The sequence below is a fragment of the Equus caballus genome, chromosome 6 (genome assembly GCF_041296265.1).
Source record: "Equus caballus isolate H_3958 breed thoroughbred chromosome 6, TB-T2T, whole genome shotgun sequence".
Lineage (NCBI taxonomy): Eukaryota > Metazoa > Chordata > Mammalia > Perissodactyla > Equidae > Equus > Equus caballus.
In genome coordinates, this window is record NC_091689.1 from 22,383,026 (window position 1) to 22,402,548 (window position 19,523).

The 19,523-nt window shown below is 46.2% G+C and overlaps 1 protein-coding gene across 16 annotated transcripts in view; it reads left to right on the forward strand.

Moving 5' to 3' along the window:
- AGAP1 (ArfGAP with GTPase domain, ankyrin repeat and PH domain 1) overlaps nucleotides 1-19,523 on the forward strand; it is a 558,771-nt gene that overhangs the window by 427,782 nt on the left and 111,466 nt on the right. For 13 of the 16 annotated variants that reach the window (XM_070269557.1, XM_070269555.1, XM_070269554.1 and 10 more), the window contains one exon: nucleotides 834-995. The exons of the other annotated variants lie outside the window; for them this stretch is intronic. In XM_070269557.1, the coding sequence (XP_070125658.1) occupies nucleotides 834-995 (162 nt within the window). The remainder of the gene's footprint in view (nucleotides 1-833; nucleotides 996-19,523) is intronic. 16 annotated transcript variants of the gene reach the window in all.

Genomic DNA, 19,523 nt, shown 5'->3' on the forward strand with positions numbered 1-19,523 from the left:
GCAAGCTATGCTGTGGCAAGCCTCCCACATATAAAGTAGAGGAAGATGAGCACAGATGTTAGCTCAGGGCCAGTCTTCCTCAGCAAAAAGAGGAGAATTGGCGGCAACTGTTAGCTCAGGGCTAATCTTCCTCAAAAAAATAAAAAATAAAAAAAAATAGACAAAATAAATTGAGAGTTTCACTGAGAGTGAATTTCACGTTTGTGCACTGGTGTTAAAATTTTATAAGTAGCTTCAATGAGTCAAAGATTGGCAGGTCTGCTGTATCACTTCCAAATGCCATTGCTGGACATGGGTGAGAGAGAGAAATGGCGTGCCGGTTTTCACTCATAATAAACTGACGTAACAGCCATGTGGAATGTTGGGGTAGAAGAAAGAGAATCTGGAATACCTTTGTCCTGTGCGCACACAGAATCGCACCCATTTAAGAGGACCTTTTGTATGTACTCCTGAGTGTCTTTATTTCATTCCTAATGTTAAGGAATTATGGGAAGAGAAATAGAAACATGTAAAAAGTATGAACTCCCAATTTCCTTTTCCAGATCTCCCATCATGCAAAGTAGAGAACCTGAAATTCTCCAGCGCATAAAGACAATGCAGAAATAAGTGCCTGTTTTTGAATGGCGGGCACAATGGGGCGCCATGTGCGAGGGCCACCATGATCTTTTAAGAATGGATCCTCAAGGCCTCCGGTCCAGCGATCTCGTGACAGTGTATTATTTGTAGGGCTCTGTATGATATTGGAGGAACGTTGCTTTCGTATTTTTGCGAAAGTCTGCTCGTTTTAAGCGCTTAACCTTTGCGTTCTTTTGCCTTTTCCGGTCCGGTGGCAGACACGGGGCTGGGCGACTCGGTGTGCTCCAGCCCAAGTATCTCCAGTACCACCAGCCCCAAGCTCGACCCGCCCCCCTCCCCTCACGCCAACAGAAAGAAACACCGAAGGAAGAAAAGTACCAGCAACTTCAAAGCCGACGGGCTCTCCGGCACCGCTGAAGGTAAGGGTTCCCGGGGACCTGGGGGTGAGAGCCTGCGTTTCTGAAAGTTAACTTGTATCACTCTAACTTGTGAAATCACGCACCCTTAGAAGCACAAATGCACCATAATCCAGGTCACTGCGTGTGCCTTCTGTTTACAGGGTGGCGCTAGAGGGCCCTCGGAGCCTTCTCATCGCTGCCTGATTCTCAAGATGGTTCAACCAAATCACTTGTCTTACTCTCAGGTAGTTGTCACCTGGTGGATGGTAATGCTGGTCTCCCCATCACGTGCCTGGTGAACGTCTTTGGTCCTGTCCTTCTTTGGCAACCTGGGTCACCAGTGTCCCCTCCAACTGAGGTGTGCCGTGTTGTATTCCTCTAACAAAGACTGTCGCCTCTCCTAATTTAGGAATCTTCTCTGATCTTGGCTCATCTTATACCTAATAAGACAGCTGCCTCAGTTCTGACTTTCAGCAACATGTCATGATAAACACCCCTTCTGTTCGCATCCACCGACTCTGTTTTGTGGGCTCTATTAATATTCCAGTTGTCACAGTTTGTCTTGACTCTGCTTTGACTTGTTGAGTCCTTAGTTTTAATTCTTAGTGATGGCCGGATGTGGTCTTTCCAAGTGGCTCCTTCAGATGGGTTTACATTTTTTTATTCCACAGATGCACGTGGAGATACACACACATGTTATGGGAGGGGGAATTGTTGCAGTCGTAATAAACCAGTTAAAGAAATACTTCAAAGGAAAATTAAAATGGCAGAACATTGTTGTGAGACATGAATTATCATTTATGAGACCAATAATAGTAAAAGACTCTGTTTGCAACAAGGATTCCATATATGGCAGAACTTCCTCTCTAACGTTTGTATCCTTTTTCTTTCTCTATTCCTGCCACCCTTTTTCTGAATACTCTGCTTGTTTGTTCAAAACTGTAAGTTGCGATGTTAGGGGAAGTGCTCTGTTCCCTCCCAGTGTCCAAAGACGAGCCTGTAAACCCACAATGCATACGTTAGCAAGGGAGGGGCAGAGCTGATGGTGCATGCACTGCGTTGTTTGTGTGATTCTGTGAGCTGGGTGGCGGCGTGGTTCCACTGCAGGGAGACTGAGGCTCGGAGTGTCGAGTAGCTTGCTGGGCTCTCCTGGTGGCCAAGCGGGGAAGAGTCTGAAAACCCTTCTTCGTCACCATGTTTCTTACCATTTGCCTCCCATAGGCTTCCTGCTAACAAGTTTAGCCAATAAAAACCGATTTTCTCCTGTTATGATAAATGAGGATGATTTCGTTATATCAGCAGTGGTGAAAAATAATGATTATGGATCAAAGCACCACCCGAGATGCCACTGACCTTCCCTTTGGAAAAGGAATGGGCCACCCATGCTGAGCATTGATGAGAGTCCCTCAAACAACCGTTCTGCAGAGAGCACCCAGCTGGGCACGTGTGGCCACCCCTGCCCTGACGAGAGGTTTGGGGTAAAATCAGGAAGAAGATTGGCCTCCCGCCAGGACGGGTAACGTGAGCCACATGTACCCAGGGGGAGAGTAGGATTGCTTTAGGGTGAGGCCTCACGCCCATTTCACAGATAAACATTGTATCATGTTTCCAATCAGTGACTTTTTTCAAAAGCACCACTAGGTGGAAGCTGATTATCAAGTCCACCTGCAACTACGTTGTCGATACTTTATCCCACCCACATACTGACGTAGTGAAAACTCTCTGAACAAGATACAGCCTTAGAGGAAATTAGAAGCAATTATGTTTCGTTGGGCTGTTGGTTCAGACCAGTGTCCCAGGCGCCCATCAGTGAGTTTGAAGGAAGTTTGAGAAGTGACCATGAACCAGTTGGATGTCTATGATGTTTGCAGTCCACTTGCCGAGTGACTGGGATTGCGCTGTGTGCTCCGAGCGATAGTGTATGACAAGGCTGAGCAGATCCTCAGCCCTAAAACAACTATGGGCTCTTTCATTAAAGAGCCATCCCACTGAGGCAGGGATGCAGACAGGAGGACAGACTCCCAGACGCCATAGAAACACCCAAATCAGAAGTCATGACGATGTCTCAAGCATGAGTGATGATAATGGTTGATATGTGTTCAGAAGTTCAAGGCCAGTGATCATAGAGGAAACCGCCCCTCACTTTCTAGTTGAGAGAATATTCTCTCTGTAGTACCAACAGCCATGACATCTTTCCCAGAGAAAATAAGACAATAAGTTCTCTATAAAAAGAAAATGTATCATTTTTCCCTAGGAAAAGTTACCTACCCAACTATGAATGAGTGATTTCTGTGAGACACACTATATTTCATTATATCTAAGGCATACTTTTTTTTCTCACATTTTATCATCTCTGAAGTCAGAATGCATCCTACAATTGAGGTCATTTTGGATTCAGTGATGTACACTGTTTTTTTAATACTCTTATCAACTGTTAATCCAAAGTGTATTGCATCAACCATTGAAATTAAGCATTCTGTTCTTGAAATTAAAGCTAGTTGTGTATGTTTTATTTTTAGAGGGTGCTCTTTAAATTTCTATTTCTCTTTCCTGCGAGGCACAGTGACTGGTTATTGCCAGTGTATTGTCTACTGCCTGACCTTATGTTGAAAAGTCACAATTGTGGATATTAAAAGTTCTATAGAAGATATCCGTCAAGTAATTGAATTGTCTGGCTTTTGACATACCCCGTTGGAACAAATGACTAGATTCAAATGTCTTTAGAGTATGGGAAAAGTAAAATTTCATTGGAAGTCAGCTACTTCAGTCAGGGTCCCAGGGAAGACATGGCACCCTCAAGCCGGGTCATGCGGGGAGCTTTCCATAGGGAGTATCTGCAGAGGCATGGGCAGGTGGGGGAAGAGGTAGAGGGATGGTGCAGAACCCCAGGGGTATAACAGAGAAAGGAGGGGCAGTTATTAGGACCCAGAGAGAGAGAAGGGGAAGTCCTCCAGTCAGGAGCTGTGGCCATCAACAGAGGGACACATCCAACCTACGATGACCTGGAAGGTGAAGGAGCCTAGAGGAAGCACCCTAACCTCACTCTCTTGCCTTCCTCGGGTCTCCTGCCCCCCGCCCCGCCCTGACCCAACCCACCAGAAGCCAAAGGGCATGAATGGTCCTGGCGCAGGCCACACAGGTCTGCCTCCAAGGGAAAGATGGAGAGAAGGTGGAGAGAAACCACTCAGGCCTTTCACGGTGCCTCCTACAGATCCCTGGGGAAGTCTGTGCCGCTGACCCTTTCATAAGTGCAGTAGATCAGAGCCCTTTAAGGGCAGGGGTTGTGCTGTCCTCCGATGTCCCCAGAGCCCACCTGAGGGAGTGGTTGGGGCTTCCCGAATGCGCTTCAGTGCGATTCTCCAGCCAAGCGCAAGACGGAGCCCAGCATGCAGTCTTCCTAGACTCTCAGCTGGGCGCAGAGGTTCTGGCGCTGGGGATTTTTCCCCTTTGCGGCATACTTGTTCAGAAAGGAGAGGCCAGAGGTATTTATCATCAGTATTTATGCTGCTTCAAAAGCCGGAACCACTCTGTCCATGTGGGGGCTCTTGGTGTGCCTGATGGATATGAGGACAGCCCTTCCGTGAGTTTCTCATGGCTCTGGCACTCGTTATATTCAATTATATTAGTTCTCTTCTGCTGAAGAACAATCATTAAATTCTACGCTGGACAGCAGAAGATGCTGTGACCTACCTTACGCAGAACAATCATTTTCTTATATTTACAACTTAAAATGAATGGAATGAATCTAGTAAATTATAGGAGCAGAAGCTGTGACTGAAGAATTCCTTATCTTTATAAATATTTCGAGTTCTGACCTGGTAATTTGATTGGCTCGTGAACATGATGAGTAAGAGAAGATGTCTGGACGATCAAGCCAGTCACTGGGCTTGTATATAATTCTTAGTAGCATTTAACGAGTCAAGGGGTCGGCCCGGTAGCGCAGCGGCTAAGTGTACACCTTCCGCTTCGGCCGCCCGGGGTTCGCTGGTTCGGATCCCAGGTGCGGACATGGCACCGCTTGACAAGCCATGCTGTGGTAGGCGGCCCATATATAAAGTAGAGAAAGATGGGCATGAATGTTAGCTCAGGGCCAGCCTTCCTCAGCAAAAAGAAGAGGATTGGCAGCAGTTAGCTCAGGGCTAATCTTCCAAAAAACAGAATTAAATTTAAATAAATAAATAAAGTCAAAAATTTGAAAGTAATCCAGCCCCCTTCTTATGGTGTGGAGCCAGTGTGAGGTACAAGCTGGAGGCGTGAGCTCTCCCTTTGTGATTTGTGATTTATGTCATTGACAGCAGAAGTGCCTCAGAGAGGTGGATGGATATATACCTGGGTGTTCCCAGGGCTGAGACCTGAGGTTGCTGCCTTTGAGGGGTAACGGGTGCTGCCTAGCTCACCACAAAAGGGTCCCCATGTATTTCTCCAGCATCCCCAGGCATTGGCTTCCCCCAGCCTGCCAGGAGCCCCTCTAGGTTTGGATCTGTTCTTTCAACATCTATTATAACCTCTAAAAGTGTGTGAGAGTTTTTCCAACTATTGTGGCCCTTTGTGTAATATTATGAAACTTTGTGATGTTTTTATCCAGGAAAACTAGAATATTAATCAAGACTGTCAGAAATAGGACGCTTTCCCATTGAGAATTCTGAGACAGAGAGAAAGCCTCTTAGAACCCATCTTCTAGCCATACCATAAAAAATGTGAAGGCGGTGTTCAGTTTTTAAAAATAACTTCAGGTATCCCATTTCTACTTGTATTTCTATTTTATAGGAACATTGGGCATTAAAATATGGCTGACATTCTTGATTTTAAATTGTATTTGATTTGCTCAGAATTATTCTATGTAGGAAAACGTTGGATGTTCAGATCTGGGTGCTGTGCTTTATGATGATTGTAGAACAGTGAAAGTAAATTCAGATGTGGGTAAGAAGGAAGGCGGGGGCACTGAAGCCCGTATCATGGAAGGAACCTTTGAAGTCAGTGGGGAGAAGAGTTGTGACGAAGGACAAGGGGCATGGGGGCGAGCTAACGGTGTTCAAATGATGGAAAGACGGTCCTGCCTTGTTCCGGGTGGCCCAGATGGGTTTCATTGGGGCCAATGGATGGAAGCTTCAAAGAGATGGATTTTGGTTCAGATATTAAAGGGAAAACTTTGTAAGAGCCGAGGCTGCCTTGAGAGGCAGTGGTTCCGTGTCCCCTGCAGTGGGCACAGTACTGGTTGGACCATTGGTAGTGGAATTTGGGCTCTGGGAGGATAATAGCACCAGGGGCCCTGGCTTCGTGCCCAGACCAAGTTTAAGGGTATGTGCCTGGAAGGCTCTTGGGCAGTGGGGACTTTGAAGATCTTTAACGACTTGCCATCTTTTGGCATTGTCTTTGAATCGTGGTGCTCTCTGGGTATCTTCTTATCCAGGGTCCAGTAGGGAGGCTGTCATTGCTAGAGGGGAACCAGCGGTCTCTGTAGTCCACTCTGCGGTCCCGAATCTGGTGGTTCTCGTTAGTTTTATAACATTCATGCAAGTTTGCATCAAGTGTTAATTTCCCTGTTTCCCCAGTGAAAAGGCGAAAGTAGAGAGAGGTTAAGTGGCTTTCTTGTCCAGGGTCAGGTTGCTGGTAGGTGACAGAACTGTCTCTTGATTCTCTGCCTCAAACTCTTTCCACCAGGCAAAAAGCAAGTCTTTGAGGTGTGCGGAGCGGCTTTTGAATCTAGGAGTGGGGCAGGCAGAGTAGCTTCCTTGATATTTCTCAGATTCCATGGAAAGACTCTGACTTTTATATGGATCCTAACATCTAGAAGTTCTGTAGCAGGGATCTTTCTTTAAAAATGCAGGGCCAGTCTGGATTTGCCCAGTCTTGTTATACAAGAGGGTATGCAGAAAGCCTGTTGTTTTTTTCCCCCTGGAGTTCAAGGCGCTTTATTCTAAAGGTCTCAGAAGGGGATTTATTTTATCCTCCCACCTCCATCCCTTGGTCATTCATTCTGGGTCTTTACAGAACCATTGTATGGTTGATCCTGGATGGATATTGAAATATTATCTTGTAGAGGAAAAGTCACAAACTGGGCTCTCTTCCTTACGGTAGAAAAAGGACTCACCCATCACAGCTGTACCCACTAAGCAATCAGAGGTCAGTCCCCAAGCCTGTTTACAAATTTCGTTAACTCCAAGTTGCCAAGGTCAGCCAGGACTGAGTTTTCCTTCCTTCTTGCAAAGGAGAACCTGATGTTGTGAATCATTTTATTCTTTCATGAAATAGCAAGCAGCCAGCACTATGTTCTTGACTCCATGGGAGACACGAGAAATAAAATTCAGCTCCTCTCTCCCCGTAGGGCACTTAGAGCCTTCACATGGGCATAAAACATACACAAGAAAGTGTACCTCAGATTTCAGGCAGAATATTTGCAAGAGGCATGGGTCATTCAGAAGAAGGACCAAACAGCCTTGAGCTGTAAAAGTCACAGAAAGCTAACCTGTTGGAGAACTTAATTTTACATTCTGCAGATTTGGTACAGAATGGCTGTCTTATTTGATGAAACACTGCAGAAAGCATCACATTTTCATTAAATGTCATCTACTTCCAACAACTTAGAACACCAGTGGTAGTGATTGAATTAGTGGAGAAACAGAGTGTTGTTTTCAGATAGATCCGAAGAAAGCAGATGTTGCTGTGCTGATCAATTACCTTTTTACCTTTGGAAAAAAATTTTATTAATTAGTTGATGTTTTGGAAGGCACTTTGAAGAGAAAATGAAGACTTATGCACAAGCGCTGTATGGTTTTTTTCCTGCGTATTATTATTACCGGAAAGCAATACGCCGGCGCCTTGAAGCTCAGTTCATCTGTGACCGTTGAGTTGTGTTAAGTGTTGTGCAGGTTGGGGCATCTTTGGGTAATTCGGGGATTTTGCACATCATGCTTGGGAGGGCGGTTTGTTTCCTTGGTTATTGAAGAATCTTATCACCATGATGCTCCCGTCTTCCCTCTCTCCTTGGGCACAGTTAACACGCTAATTACTGCACGTTATGCACGATGGTGTACATAAGACTGGCCAGAAGTCAAGGCTGAGGGACCATCACCGCGGTTTGTTTCCTGTCTTCAGGGGCCGCCTCGTTTAATTCCATATTATTCGGAGGTGGCTAGAGGGGACAGGAAGGGAAGACTTAGGAAAGCCATGCAGGTGCTACTATCATATCATGATTTCCTCCTTTTAATCTTCATGAACATTCCAGCAGCACGCCACTCCTTGTTTTAATTTTGGCACCAAAAGGACAGAATAAGAAGTCTCCAACAGTAATTTTTTGTCACAATAAGGACTTCTTAATTGTACGTCCTTATTATTAAACTAGTTGGTTAGTGCATCTGAATCGTTGAGTTGAGCAGTTAATTAGCGTGAATGTGAAAAACCAAGAACCGGAACATCTTCCTGGAAGATATTCCTTAAACGCAGTAACTTTGACTCTGATAAGGGAACCAGGTGGGCTTGATTTCTTTGCCCTTGAGCTGGCCGTTACGGGAGACACCGTGTATTCTGACGGACTTGCCTGCTCCCCACCAACCAGATCATTTTTCTGAAGCGAGTTCTCAGGTTGGAACTCCAGCTTCCATGAGAACGAACCTGCTGAAATTGAGTAGATCTGGGTTTACTCTAGACGTTGACATTATAGATGGGGCACAGTTGACTCAAAAGCCGTCCTGCAGGGTACAGTGCTTCCGATACAAACACGCACGAGCTGTAAGCGCTCACAGATCCTTTGTGGAAGTCGGCAGGTCGGAAATAAACAAAGATGAGTCGATCACAGCAGGAGAAGCCGGAACAGAGGATTCCCCATCATGATGAACTGACAACAAGAGAAGGATTTTCGGTACTTTTTTTTTTTTTCAAGTACGTGCAAACTAAAGAGTTAGATTCAGTTCCGTGAAAGCTCATTGATCACCCGCCGCAAGCCAAGAGCTCTGCCTGGTGCTGGATGTAAAAGTGACTGAGGGGGCCCCTGCCTTCAGGATGCCCTCCGTCCAGTGGAGAAAGCAGACCTATAAGCAGATTGTGGCCACCCAAGCAGCCTGTTCAGAGAGTCCGGGGCACCCCGAGCCCATGGGGATCCTGGGAAACTCCCACGGAGGCTCTGCAGAGGACATGAGCTGTTCACGTCCCATTATATAGGGACTGAAACATCTGCTATGCAAAAATAGAGGAAAAAATATGAAAAGTGATAGATCTTGTTAGAAGATAGGTTGGGCTTCCTGGGGATACTCCTGATGGAGCACAGCTAATCCTTCCATCTCCTGCTTAACAGAAGTGTGGGGTCGCCGTTGAAAATGCAAACTGCTTTCAAGGTGCTTTTCTTAAAATACAGGTATGCAACAGACCTCATCGCCTTTTCTTTTCCCTGAACGTAGGGATGCTTTTTCTGCCCATGGGGCTCCATCGGCACCAGCCGCTCACAGCCTCCAGTGTCCGTGGGCGGAAGTCGGGACAGCACATCTTCCTCCGGGCACTCTGGAACTGGAATTCTGCCTCGTTTGGGAGATTCTGAGTTAGCTGACTCACAGGATTCCAAGATAATCTCTCACAGTCATTTTCCTGACGTTCTCAACTGTGAGAGCTGCCAAGGTCTTCCCATATCACTTCACTCGGGGCAATGAACTTGAGACCCGGGGCGTGATGTGATCTGCTCGGACCGAGGTCCTGCCACTGGGAGAGGCAGGGCCAGTGGTGCTCAACCTGTGTGTTCCTTCCTGTTCTAATTGCTCGTGTCTTTTTTACGCTTTTCCTGTGCTGCGTGTATTTTATCACAAAGGGATGCAAATTGAAACTCTGACGTTCGGAAGAGAGATGTGTCGACGTGTCTGAATCTCGTGCATCTCTACCTCATGCCGGCCTGAGACATTTCTAGACTCTGCATGAGATACATACGTCCAGGGACTTCAGGAAAGAAAGACACCCACCCAGGAGGTTTATCTTCAGATGTTCTAGCTGAGTATTCTGTGTCTTTCCTCCCAGCCCTGGCAGTAAGGAAACGAGGCTGTGCTTGATTTCACAGGTAGAGGAGACTTCATTCCTCTTCCTAAAGATGTAAAATAACAACAAAAAAGATAGTGACTAAATGCAAAACTTAGTCTATGTGAAAGCAACTTGGCAAATGGAAAGTATAGAACGGAATTTTTGTATACCCTGTCTGTCTGAGTCGGCTCGGGCTGCCATAACAACCCACCACAGACTGTGGCTTACACAGCAGGAATTTATTTTCTCGCAGTTCTGAGGCTGGCAAGTCCTAGATCAAGGTGCTGGCCCATTTGGTTCCTAGTGAGGGGTCGATGGCTGACTTGCAGAGTCCACCTTCTCTCTTGTGTGCTCGTGGCCCTTCCTTGGTGCCTGCACGTGGAGAGAGAGCTCTCTCTCTTCTTGTAAGGCCACAAATCACATCCTGAGGGCCCCACCCTCACAACTTGAACCCTTATTATCTCCCGAAGGCCCCATCTCCAAATACCATCATCACATTGGGAGTTAGAGCTTCCACAGACGGATTTTGGGAGGACGCAAACATTCAGTCCATAACACCTCGTAATGCTCTGTTCCTGCCTGTGGGATTTGACGTGCCCTCCCCGTGCCATTTAAGAAAGAAGATATTTCATGGACTCGGTCCCTCAGGTCACACATGGCTCTGCATGTCATGTCTGTTCTCTCCACCCTACTCTTCTTTCTGCAGGGCCTTGGGTCCCTTGTTAGGATCTGCCATTAAGCACGAGGGAAGGAAGCCACGATTGATTCAGTGCCTGCTCTTAAACGTGTGTTAGCTTGTTGGCATGCTTCAGACAACCCGATAGTGTTGACAGGTGGGCAGTGGTATCTCCATTTTCACAAATGGGAAAAAAGGTTCAGTGAGGTCAATTTGCCCAAGATCAGCAAGTGAGTGGTGAGTCTGGGGTCTACATCAGGTCTCTAGGACTTGGAAGTCTGTGAATCTTGCTCTGCACCTGTGCCGCCCCCTTGGAAAGGGCTTAGGGAAGGGGCTTGGGCATGAATGAAAAGGAGCCATGGCTCTGAGCTGTGGCTCCTGGTGGCGCTTCTCCCTCTGTGCCTTCTATTCCTCCTCAGCGCAGCTCGACAGGGCCATGCCCGCCACCCCCACCATTGCCCTTAAGAACTCGGAAGCAGTAATTCCTTCACCAGTTTTGATCTCAGCCTCTTTTCTCAGCATCCCTGTTGTGGCATGGCTTCTTCACAAACAGTATTGCTTATCTCGTGGGTGTGTGTGCGTGCACACGCATGTGCACGTATGCTCTCTGGTACATTCAAATAAAAGGATCATTGCTTCAGCTACTTTGCAGACAATTAGAACAAGTAGGATTAGAGAACAGGACGTCTCCTGTCTATGTGACAAGAGGACATCACTCCTAAGTTTTCTGAACTTAAGGACATTTAACTCAGATGCAAAGAACCCAGTTTTTTTGTTGGTGCTGAGGATGATAGCCCTGGAGTTTTTTTTGGATGAGAGGAGTGAACATATTTAAGGACAGTTTGAAGATGGGGGGAGAAGGGGCTTTGATGCAGCTCCTCATCTTTCATTTGAATCGTGCATTGCTGATTTAAGTGTTAATCAAATGTCTGCCTCACCGTGGTTGCCGGGTCTGATCACGGCGCGCTCTCGTCTTCTCAAGATGTATTATTACTGCTCTGGAGCGGGTGTGGTTTGAGATAAACTCATGTGTTTATTTTGTAATCTCTGCTAATGCCCTCCTGGCTTCACCCACACCCCTCTCTCATCTCAGACGTATAATAGGCACCAGGTATGAAGCCCGGGGTGTTCGTGCCGATGAAAGAAGTAGGCACAGTGAAAACTTCAGCAGGCGTCGCCATTTACGCACACACACAACTTAACAAGGGCTTCTTTTGTACGCGGGACATGGAGAAAATTGGCCATTTGTCTGTGGGGTAACGGGCTTTGCTGCAATATGAAAATCTCTCAAATAGTTAAATTCAATGGCATTATAGCAGAGTTCATGAAAAGCGACTACTGCACACCGTTTAATTCTATTTAATTTTTTTTTTAAGGAGGAAAAAAGCAAAGGGAACATGTTTTCGTTTCTCTTAAACTGATTCCGCTCTGCTTTTTCTTAAAAGTGCCTTTCTAGTTGCCACACAGTGATGTGATCATTATCTGCCGCCTCGTCGCCTTGCTGCCTCTGCATGCAGTAAAATACAAAAAAAAAAGAGAGAGAGAGAGACCAGGGAGCTTGTGAAGTATGACTTCCTATCCCAAGACTCATTGCCTGCGATTCGTACTGCTTGACAGTAATGATCTTATTACAGTACTCTGGACCTTGAAGAGATTTCATGAGGAGAGAGAAAGGACGAGGCCCCATGTAATCAAGTGGTACTGAATATTCCACGCGTTTTTGATCACACACTGATTGGGCACAGTTTTAGCCCATCTTCTAGTCAATTATGCATGGCCCCTGTGCTCCTCGGATAGTCAGAAACATTGATGGCTGTTGTCTGGGTTTTGGCAGGCAGCCAGGGGTCTGAAGTGCCTTGCACACCATCCTCCCAGGATAAGTGCCTTCTAGTTGGAATTGATTACCTTTCTTTGGGTTTTGCTTAATAGCAAAACTGCGTTTGGAGAGGGCTTCAGGTGAAAAATGGACATATTAGCCAAGGAGAGCATCCGAACTCCTTGTCAATTTTTAGGCTTCTCTTGTTTCCGTCCAATCTCTGTTTAATGATAGAACGTTTGATAATATTTAAGAGATTTCGTCGTATTTGCCGCTAAGCACACATGTTGAGCCCCAAAGACAGGTTCAATTACCTGACCGCCGTGTTCGGGTGCCCAGATTAATCCAGGTGAGGCTCCAGGCTTCGAGATCTCTGTCAGTTAGTTTCTGTCTTGGTGAAAAAAAAAAAAAAAAAAGCATTAATTATCTAGAGAGATTTTCCTCTGCCAGAAAATAAGTAATGAATTCTTCCGACCACTGACTGGCTCGTCTTAAGTAATTGGGGAGCAGACTTCGACGTGGCTGGATTTTGACGCACTCTGCTTCCTTGTGCCCAAAAGGATTGTGACCTCATCGCTCTCCAGTTCGTTACTTCCCATTATTGATCTCAAAGCCTAGCGAGATTTGAAAGGATGCGATCTTTTCCCTACCAGAAGGATCACTTGATATTGTCCATTATGAAGTTAACACAGTTAAGCAAATGCTAATACGTGTAAGAGAAAACTGTTCTAAACCAAGGGTTTTGCTTCCTCGTGTTACCCCCGTCATTCAGATTCTTGGCATTTAGATCGTCTCAAAATCATCAGATAGGAAAACTTCAAAGTTCTTTTTGACATTTTTTGTGCAAAGCTGAGGAATTGGGCACACCAAAGCAAGTGATCAGTGGGAGATGTTTCCAAAAATCTATCTCAAATCCAGCCAGGGCTTGGTGTTCGGCGGCCTCCAATTATTGAGGTGACATAGGGGATGAGAACAGTAGCGTTCCGCCACCGTGTACCTCAATAGCCTGATTTGACTCTTCCTAATTAAATACAGGTAGCTTTGTTCTTTGATTTGGTTTCAATTTGGATCTTTCTCGCTTTCTGCAAGCAGGAATCATTTTCCTCTTCAGCTGGCTCTGCAGAAGCGATGATAGACTGTGGGCCTGGTTACTAAACAGACCTAGGAGAACTTACGAGAATTCCTAACTTCATCGTCTATATGCACATACACACATAGGTTTGGGTGTTTTTTCCTTTTTCAATTTCATGAAAGTATTTTCTATCAAAATTTAGATTTAATGAGGAGTTTTTAAGAGAGAAAGTCAATCATAACAAAATCAAAGTTGAGCATCTCTTGGCAACGATAATTGCAACCCATTATGGACCCCTTGCTGCGTGTCAGATGCTCTTTATGTGTCCTCTCATCACCCTCACGGGAACCTGCCTGTCATGTGTCCCCGTAGTGACCACCCATCCCCTTGCAAGGTGGTGTTTGTGTTCTCAGTGGTCCTCCCTCTATATCTTGGCTTCTTTAGGACTCTTCCTAAGGATTAAACTCATATAAAATAACAGACTTTTATAATAGGCTATCAAAAGGATATTTCTTAATTTTAGTAAGTTAATACTCAAACCATTAAGAAGTTCTGTCGTTTTACCCATGGCTGTGTTTCATTGGTTGACAAAATGTCGTCTTATAACAGTTGGAAAATATCACATCCACAACCAACAAATGACCCAAGTTCTAAAGGCGGTCATTTTAGAAAGCTGGCATACATTGTGATGATCTGTTTACAGCCTGCTAATTTTACGTAAACAAGTGAATCCAGCACTCACATTTAGAGAGAAAGAGTCAATAACGTGAAGATATAATTTCATCAGTGAACGCAGAATACCTCTTGTAATTAACATTTAATTACCCTGAACAGGCTAGTTAATTAATGTAAACAATTTAAGATCAACTGCTTTCTTGATTCCCTGCCCCCAAACATTAGTTTCTTCCTCACACCATGGGAAGATCCGACTCTTACAGCCAGGAGGCGAGAAGGAGGGGCAAGCGGGGTGGGCTCAGCTGCCTGTAGTGACCTTGATGGTGCGCCTGGATGGGTAGGAGGCACCATTGTGGTTGGTGGTTTGGGATGGTTGTCTCGAACAACTCGTAAACTGTGTATGTAACTGTATTGTCATTGGCTCTCAGGGAGCTGCAGATAGGTGTTTGCAACTTCTCTCCCTGTTCTCCCGCACTGGAGGGAGGGACATAGACACGGTTATGCCTCGTTACTCTGTGAAGAGCAGAGAAAACCCCCCTGCACATGTGCACTCATGGAAGGGAGGAAACAAAGGCAGTGCTTGGCAGGCATCCCCCCCGCAAACCCGCACCACCGTACCGCGAGCCAGTCCAGAATGTCGATGAGGGATCCTTGGGTTTCTTTCCTTTTGGATGTTTAAAGATTAGTATGTTGCTATGATCAATAACTTGTTACCTTCTATTTCTGATCACAACTAATCAGTTTAGTTGGTCCAGCAGAGCTATTTTTTTTCCAAGTTCTTTCACTTGAAGAATTCTAAGACAGGATTTGAAAGCCATGAATTTATAGGCCAAATCTACTTCTGGGTGTAACTTTTTTCCCAACCTCAAACATATTTCAAATTACCCCTCGACAATGTCAAGATGACGAGTAGTACATTGTGTCAAGAATGCGACAGGACATTCCCTAAGTGCTCAAGGTGTGTAAGGGTGCTCACCACACCAGGGCCATCTGCAGGTCGTCCTCATGGAAGGAAGCTGGGAGAGGAAGGCTGCCCCAGGGGAGACTCAGGTTTCCTGGGATGCTGGGGCCGGGTGATCCGGGGGGTGGGCCCTGGGGGCTGGCAGGCAGGTGGACGCTGGCCTAGGAGCTCAGATGTTGCAGGACTAGGGCTTCTTCGGGGAAACAGGACCGGGAGGGGTCCGTCTGGGCGTGCTGCTCCATGGCCGAGCAGGAGATGCTCACCTCGCCTTCCAGGGGGCTCCAGCCTTTGCTTCCAGCTCTTCCTCTCCATGCTGCCTCCTCCCTCACTCTCCTCGTTCTTACTTCTCTTCTCTCATTTCACTCTTCCTCTTTCTCTTTCTCCCTCCATCCAAGACTTTTCTTGCTCTTCTCTCTTCCCTTATTTTCTCTTTTCCCGTCTATACCTTAATCTACTTCCTTTTCTCCCTTACTTTCTTATTCTCTTGCCTTTCTTTCATTTTAATTTTTCATCTTTCTTTAAATTTTTATTTATTTATTTATTTATCTTTGCTTTTTCTCCCCAAATCCCCCCAGTAGATAGTTGTATATTTTTAGTTGTGGGTCCTTCTAGTTGTGACATCTTTTTTTTTTATTTTAAAGATTGGCACCTGAGCTGACATCTGTTGCCAATCTTCTTTTTTTCTTCTTCTTCTTCTTCTTCTTCTCCCCAAAGCCCCTTAGTACAGAGATGTATATGCTAGCTGTAGGTCCTTCTAGTTGTGGCATGTGGGACGCCACCTCAGCATGGCTTGATGAGCGTGCCATGTCCATGCCTGGGATCTGAACGGGCGAAACCCTGGGCCGCCAAAGTGGAGTGCGCGAACTTAACCACTCAGCCACGGGGCTGGCCCTGATCTTTCTTTTTATTGTGGGGAAAATATGCAACATAAAATTTGCCATTTTTAAGTGTACACTTCAGTGACATTAATTACATTCACAATGTGGAGCAACCATTGCCACGAGCTCTTTCCAAAACTTTTTCATCACCCAAAACAGAAACTCCGTAACTATTAAACAATAACTCCCCGTCCCCCCTCCTCCAGCCCCTGGTAAGCGCTAATCTGCTTTATGTCTCTATGGATTTACCTATTCTGGATATTCCATATAAATGGAATCATACAATATTTGTCCGTTTGTGTCTGGCCTCTTTCACTGAGCATGATGTCTTCCAGGATCATCCATGTTGTAGCGTGTGTCAGTACTTCATTCTTTCTTATGGATGAATGATATTCCATTGTTTGCGTATACTACATTTTGTTTATCTGTTCATCTGTCGATGGACATTTGGGTCATTTCTACCCTTTGGCTGTTCTGTAATGTTGCAATGAACATTGGCATGCAAATATCTGTTTGAGTCCCTGTGTTCAATTTTTTATGGTATAGGCCTAGGAGTAGGTTCAGCTTTTTGAAGAATTGCCAAATTTCCTCTTTTCTTACATTGCTTTCTGAGTTCTCTGTTTTTCTCATCCGTAATATGGAATTGAAGAAGCTCCTATAATTGAGTGAGTCAACTTTTGGGCTCCCTCTTAATGACAAAAATATATGACTTGAACATGTTTTTAAATCTTTTCTATTTTTCTTAAAAAAAAAAAAAAAGAATCCTCAACATTTTTAGTTAAAACTTCTTTTCATTGATGCATGAGTGACGATTGAGTCCTCATTCCCGTGCCATGAATCAGTCACACCCTACCTGAAATAGTCTCTGGAATTTCCCATCATCACTTGCGCTTCCCCATCAGGAAATGAGTTCTAAACCCAAGGGTCACTGTTCTCCAGGGAACACGGCTCTTTCCCTGAGCGGAGGCTACTTAGTCAAGGCAGGCGGGCATTTCTCACTGTTTCGGCTTGTCTGCCTAGGTCAGCGTTTTCCATCGTCTCTGAATCACTTGCATTTTTTCTGTAACTTTCCAGTAATGAGCGGCCCAGTGGGTAAATGGAATCTTAAAGACAAGAGATTATGATTTCTTCTTTCTGCCGACTTCACTTTGGCCAGGAATAGCTTTTACGCTTCCTTTTAGAATTAGTGACTTAGCATCCGTCCTCTTATTCAGCACTCATTTTGCTGTGGTCAGCGCGTGTTTCCGAGATTGGGTGTCACTGTCACCACTGTAATTCTCGTCATTCATAGGATTTTCCAATAGATGATTTCTGAGCCCTGGCACTACTCGCTTCATTTTTTTTAAGACTCCTTTGGGCTGGTGATGTTCTAGTCCTTGCGCATCTTTGCGTTTATGTCGTTACAAGTTTTAGGAATGCACCAGATTGCTCTGAACTCCGTGTTTTCATATTTCCATCTACACTTGTAGCGTTTGGGGTTTCCCTGTTCTTCAGAGTGTACATCCCCTGAGACCTCCTCTCCTCTATCCTTCAAATAAAGTTGTGGGCTTATTATCATTATTGGTAGTAAAAACTGACCTCAAGACTTAGGCAAGACCAGATCTTTACAATGTGTTACCTCTGGTCCCCTCCATCTGTTATTCTTCGAATTTTAAGTATCTTTAATTCAAGTTAATAACAAACACTTCTTGGCCGTTCACTACCTAGAGGACACCGTTGTATGCTGCTTGGAAGACCCAGAGATGAGCTAGAGGCAGCCCTGTCCACCAAGAGCTTGTGGTCCACGGGGAGGGGAAGGGTGTTTGTAGCCGTCCGGGGACTTTGTAAGGTCGCAATGTCCTGAATGAAATCTGGATTCCTGAAATCACACCCGAGCTGGTGTGGTGGGTGGGAGATGAGCAGAGCGGATGGTGACGTTAGGGGGATGGTCTGCCGCTACACTGGGTGGTGATGCATTTAGGGAGAGGTGGGCCGTTAGGAGAGGATGCACTCGGCTGGAGGAGCAACTTTGCTGGGGAGGAGGCCTGAGAGCAGGTCCTGTGCGTGGCAGTGGTGTGGAGAAGGAGGCCCCTGCATGGACGTGAGGACGTGGACTGTGCACGAAGCTGCATGCCATGGGGGGAGACGTGAGAGAAGCTGGAGGAGGATCAGGGGAGTTAAGGATGTGCTAGCCTCTGGGGCGTGGCGAGGAGACCACGAGGTGGGGAGGCTGAGGTGGTGGGGAGGGAGGACCAAGGATTCCAGCGAGCCAGGCAGGCCCTGCAGGAAAGGCCTGGGGGAGTGGAAGGGTCATACAGCAGCCCACGGTGGGGACACCACAGACATGGGGGGCCATGTGACTCTGGCCCAAAGGAGAGCAAGGGAAGGGCCAGCCCGCCAGCTCCCTGGACATTTTTTAAATCGCTGCTCCAAAACAGATTTGGCTTCAGCTGGCCTAGGGGGAGCCTGGGTGCTATGTGATTCGAATGTGCAGTGGGGTCGAGAACCAGTGGTTTAGGTTCAGGTCAACGAGGGCTATGCAAAGGGCGAGTGTCACCGAGGTACAGACGCATCGGCATGTGGGTCACACGCCAGGATCTGCAGCCCCCAGAAGTCATGCTTATGACGTAACATCGTTGTACTGTCCCAGGCACTCTGCTGTTAGAATCCCTCACTCCTTATGATGTTTGGATAGTTTTCCCACGTATTTTATTGGTTTAACTCAAACTGAAAACATATAAAAGCTCACATATTGTTCTGTGGTTTGTTAACCAAGATACCAAGGTTACTATTTGAGTAGCAGCTGCTGTTTTCAAGACAAGTTGCCCCCAAAAAAGGACCTGCCCTTCTCTGCTCAACGTGCCGCAGCTCTGTCCTGCCACACAGACCAGCAGAGGCAGTGTCTGCCCTCTGGAGCAGCGTGCCCCCAAAGGAGCTTCCTTGCAGCCTCTGTGGCTCAGAAATTAGGACAGGGGACAGCCAGGAAGGCTTGTCTTGGCTCCACAGTGTCTGGGGCTTACCTGGAAGACTCTAAATCCAGGGGCGCTGGAAACGTCTGGAGTCCTGGTCACTCACGTGTCTGACTGTTGGTGCTACTTCTTGGGACCTTGGCTGCAGGTGTCAGAACCCCTGCGCATGACCCCTCCCTGTGGCCAGGGCTTCCTCCCAACGTGGCAGGCCAGCGTTGCAGAAGAGACACGGAGCCAGGAGGAAGCCGTGTTTCCTCTGTGCTCTCACCTCAGAGGACACGGAGTGTCACTTCCACCGTAATCTATAGTCAACACGGTGCCACAGTCCCACTTTGGTTCCAGTGGCAGAAATTGACTCTGCCTCTTGATGGAGTGTGGCAAGGCTCTAGAAGAGCTCATGGACCCACATATTGCTGTTGCCATTAGGGAAAATTTGCTGCAGGTAGTAAATAAATACATAACATGTCAGACTGTGATCAGTGCAGTGGAACAAAATGAAGGAAAGTAAGTGGACTAAGGACCACCA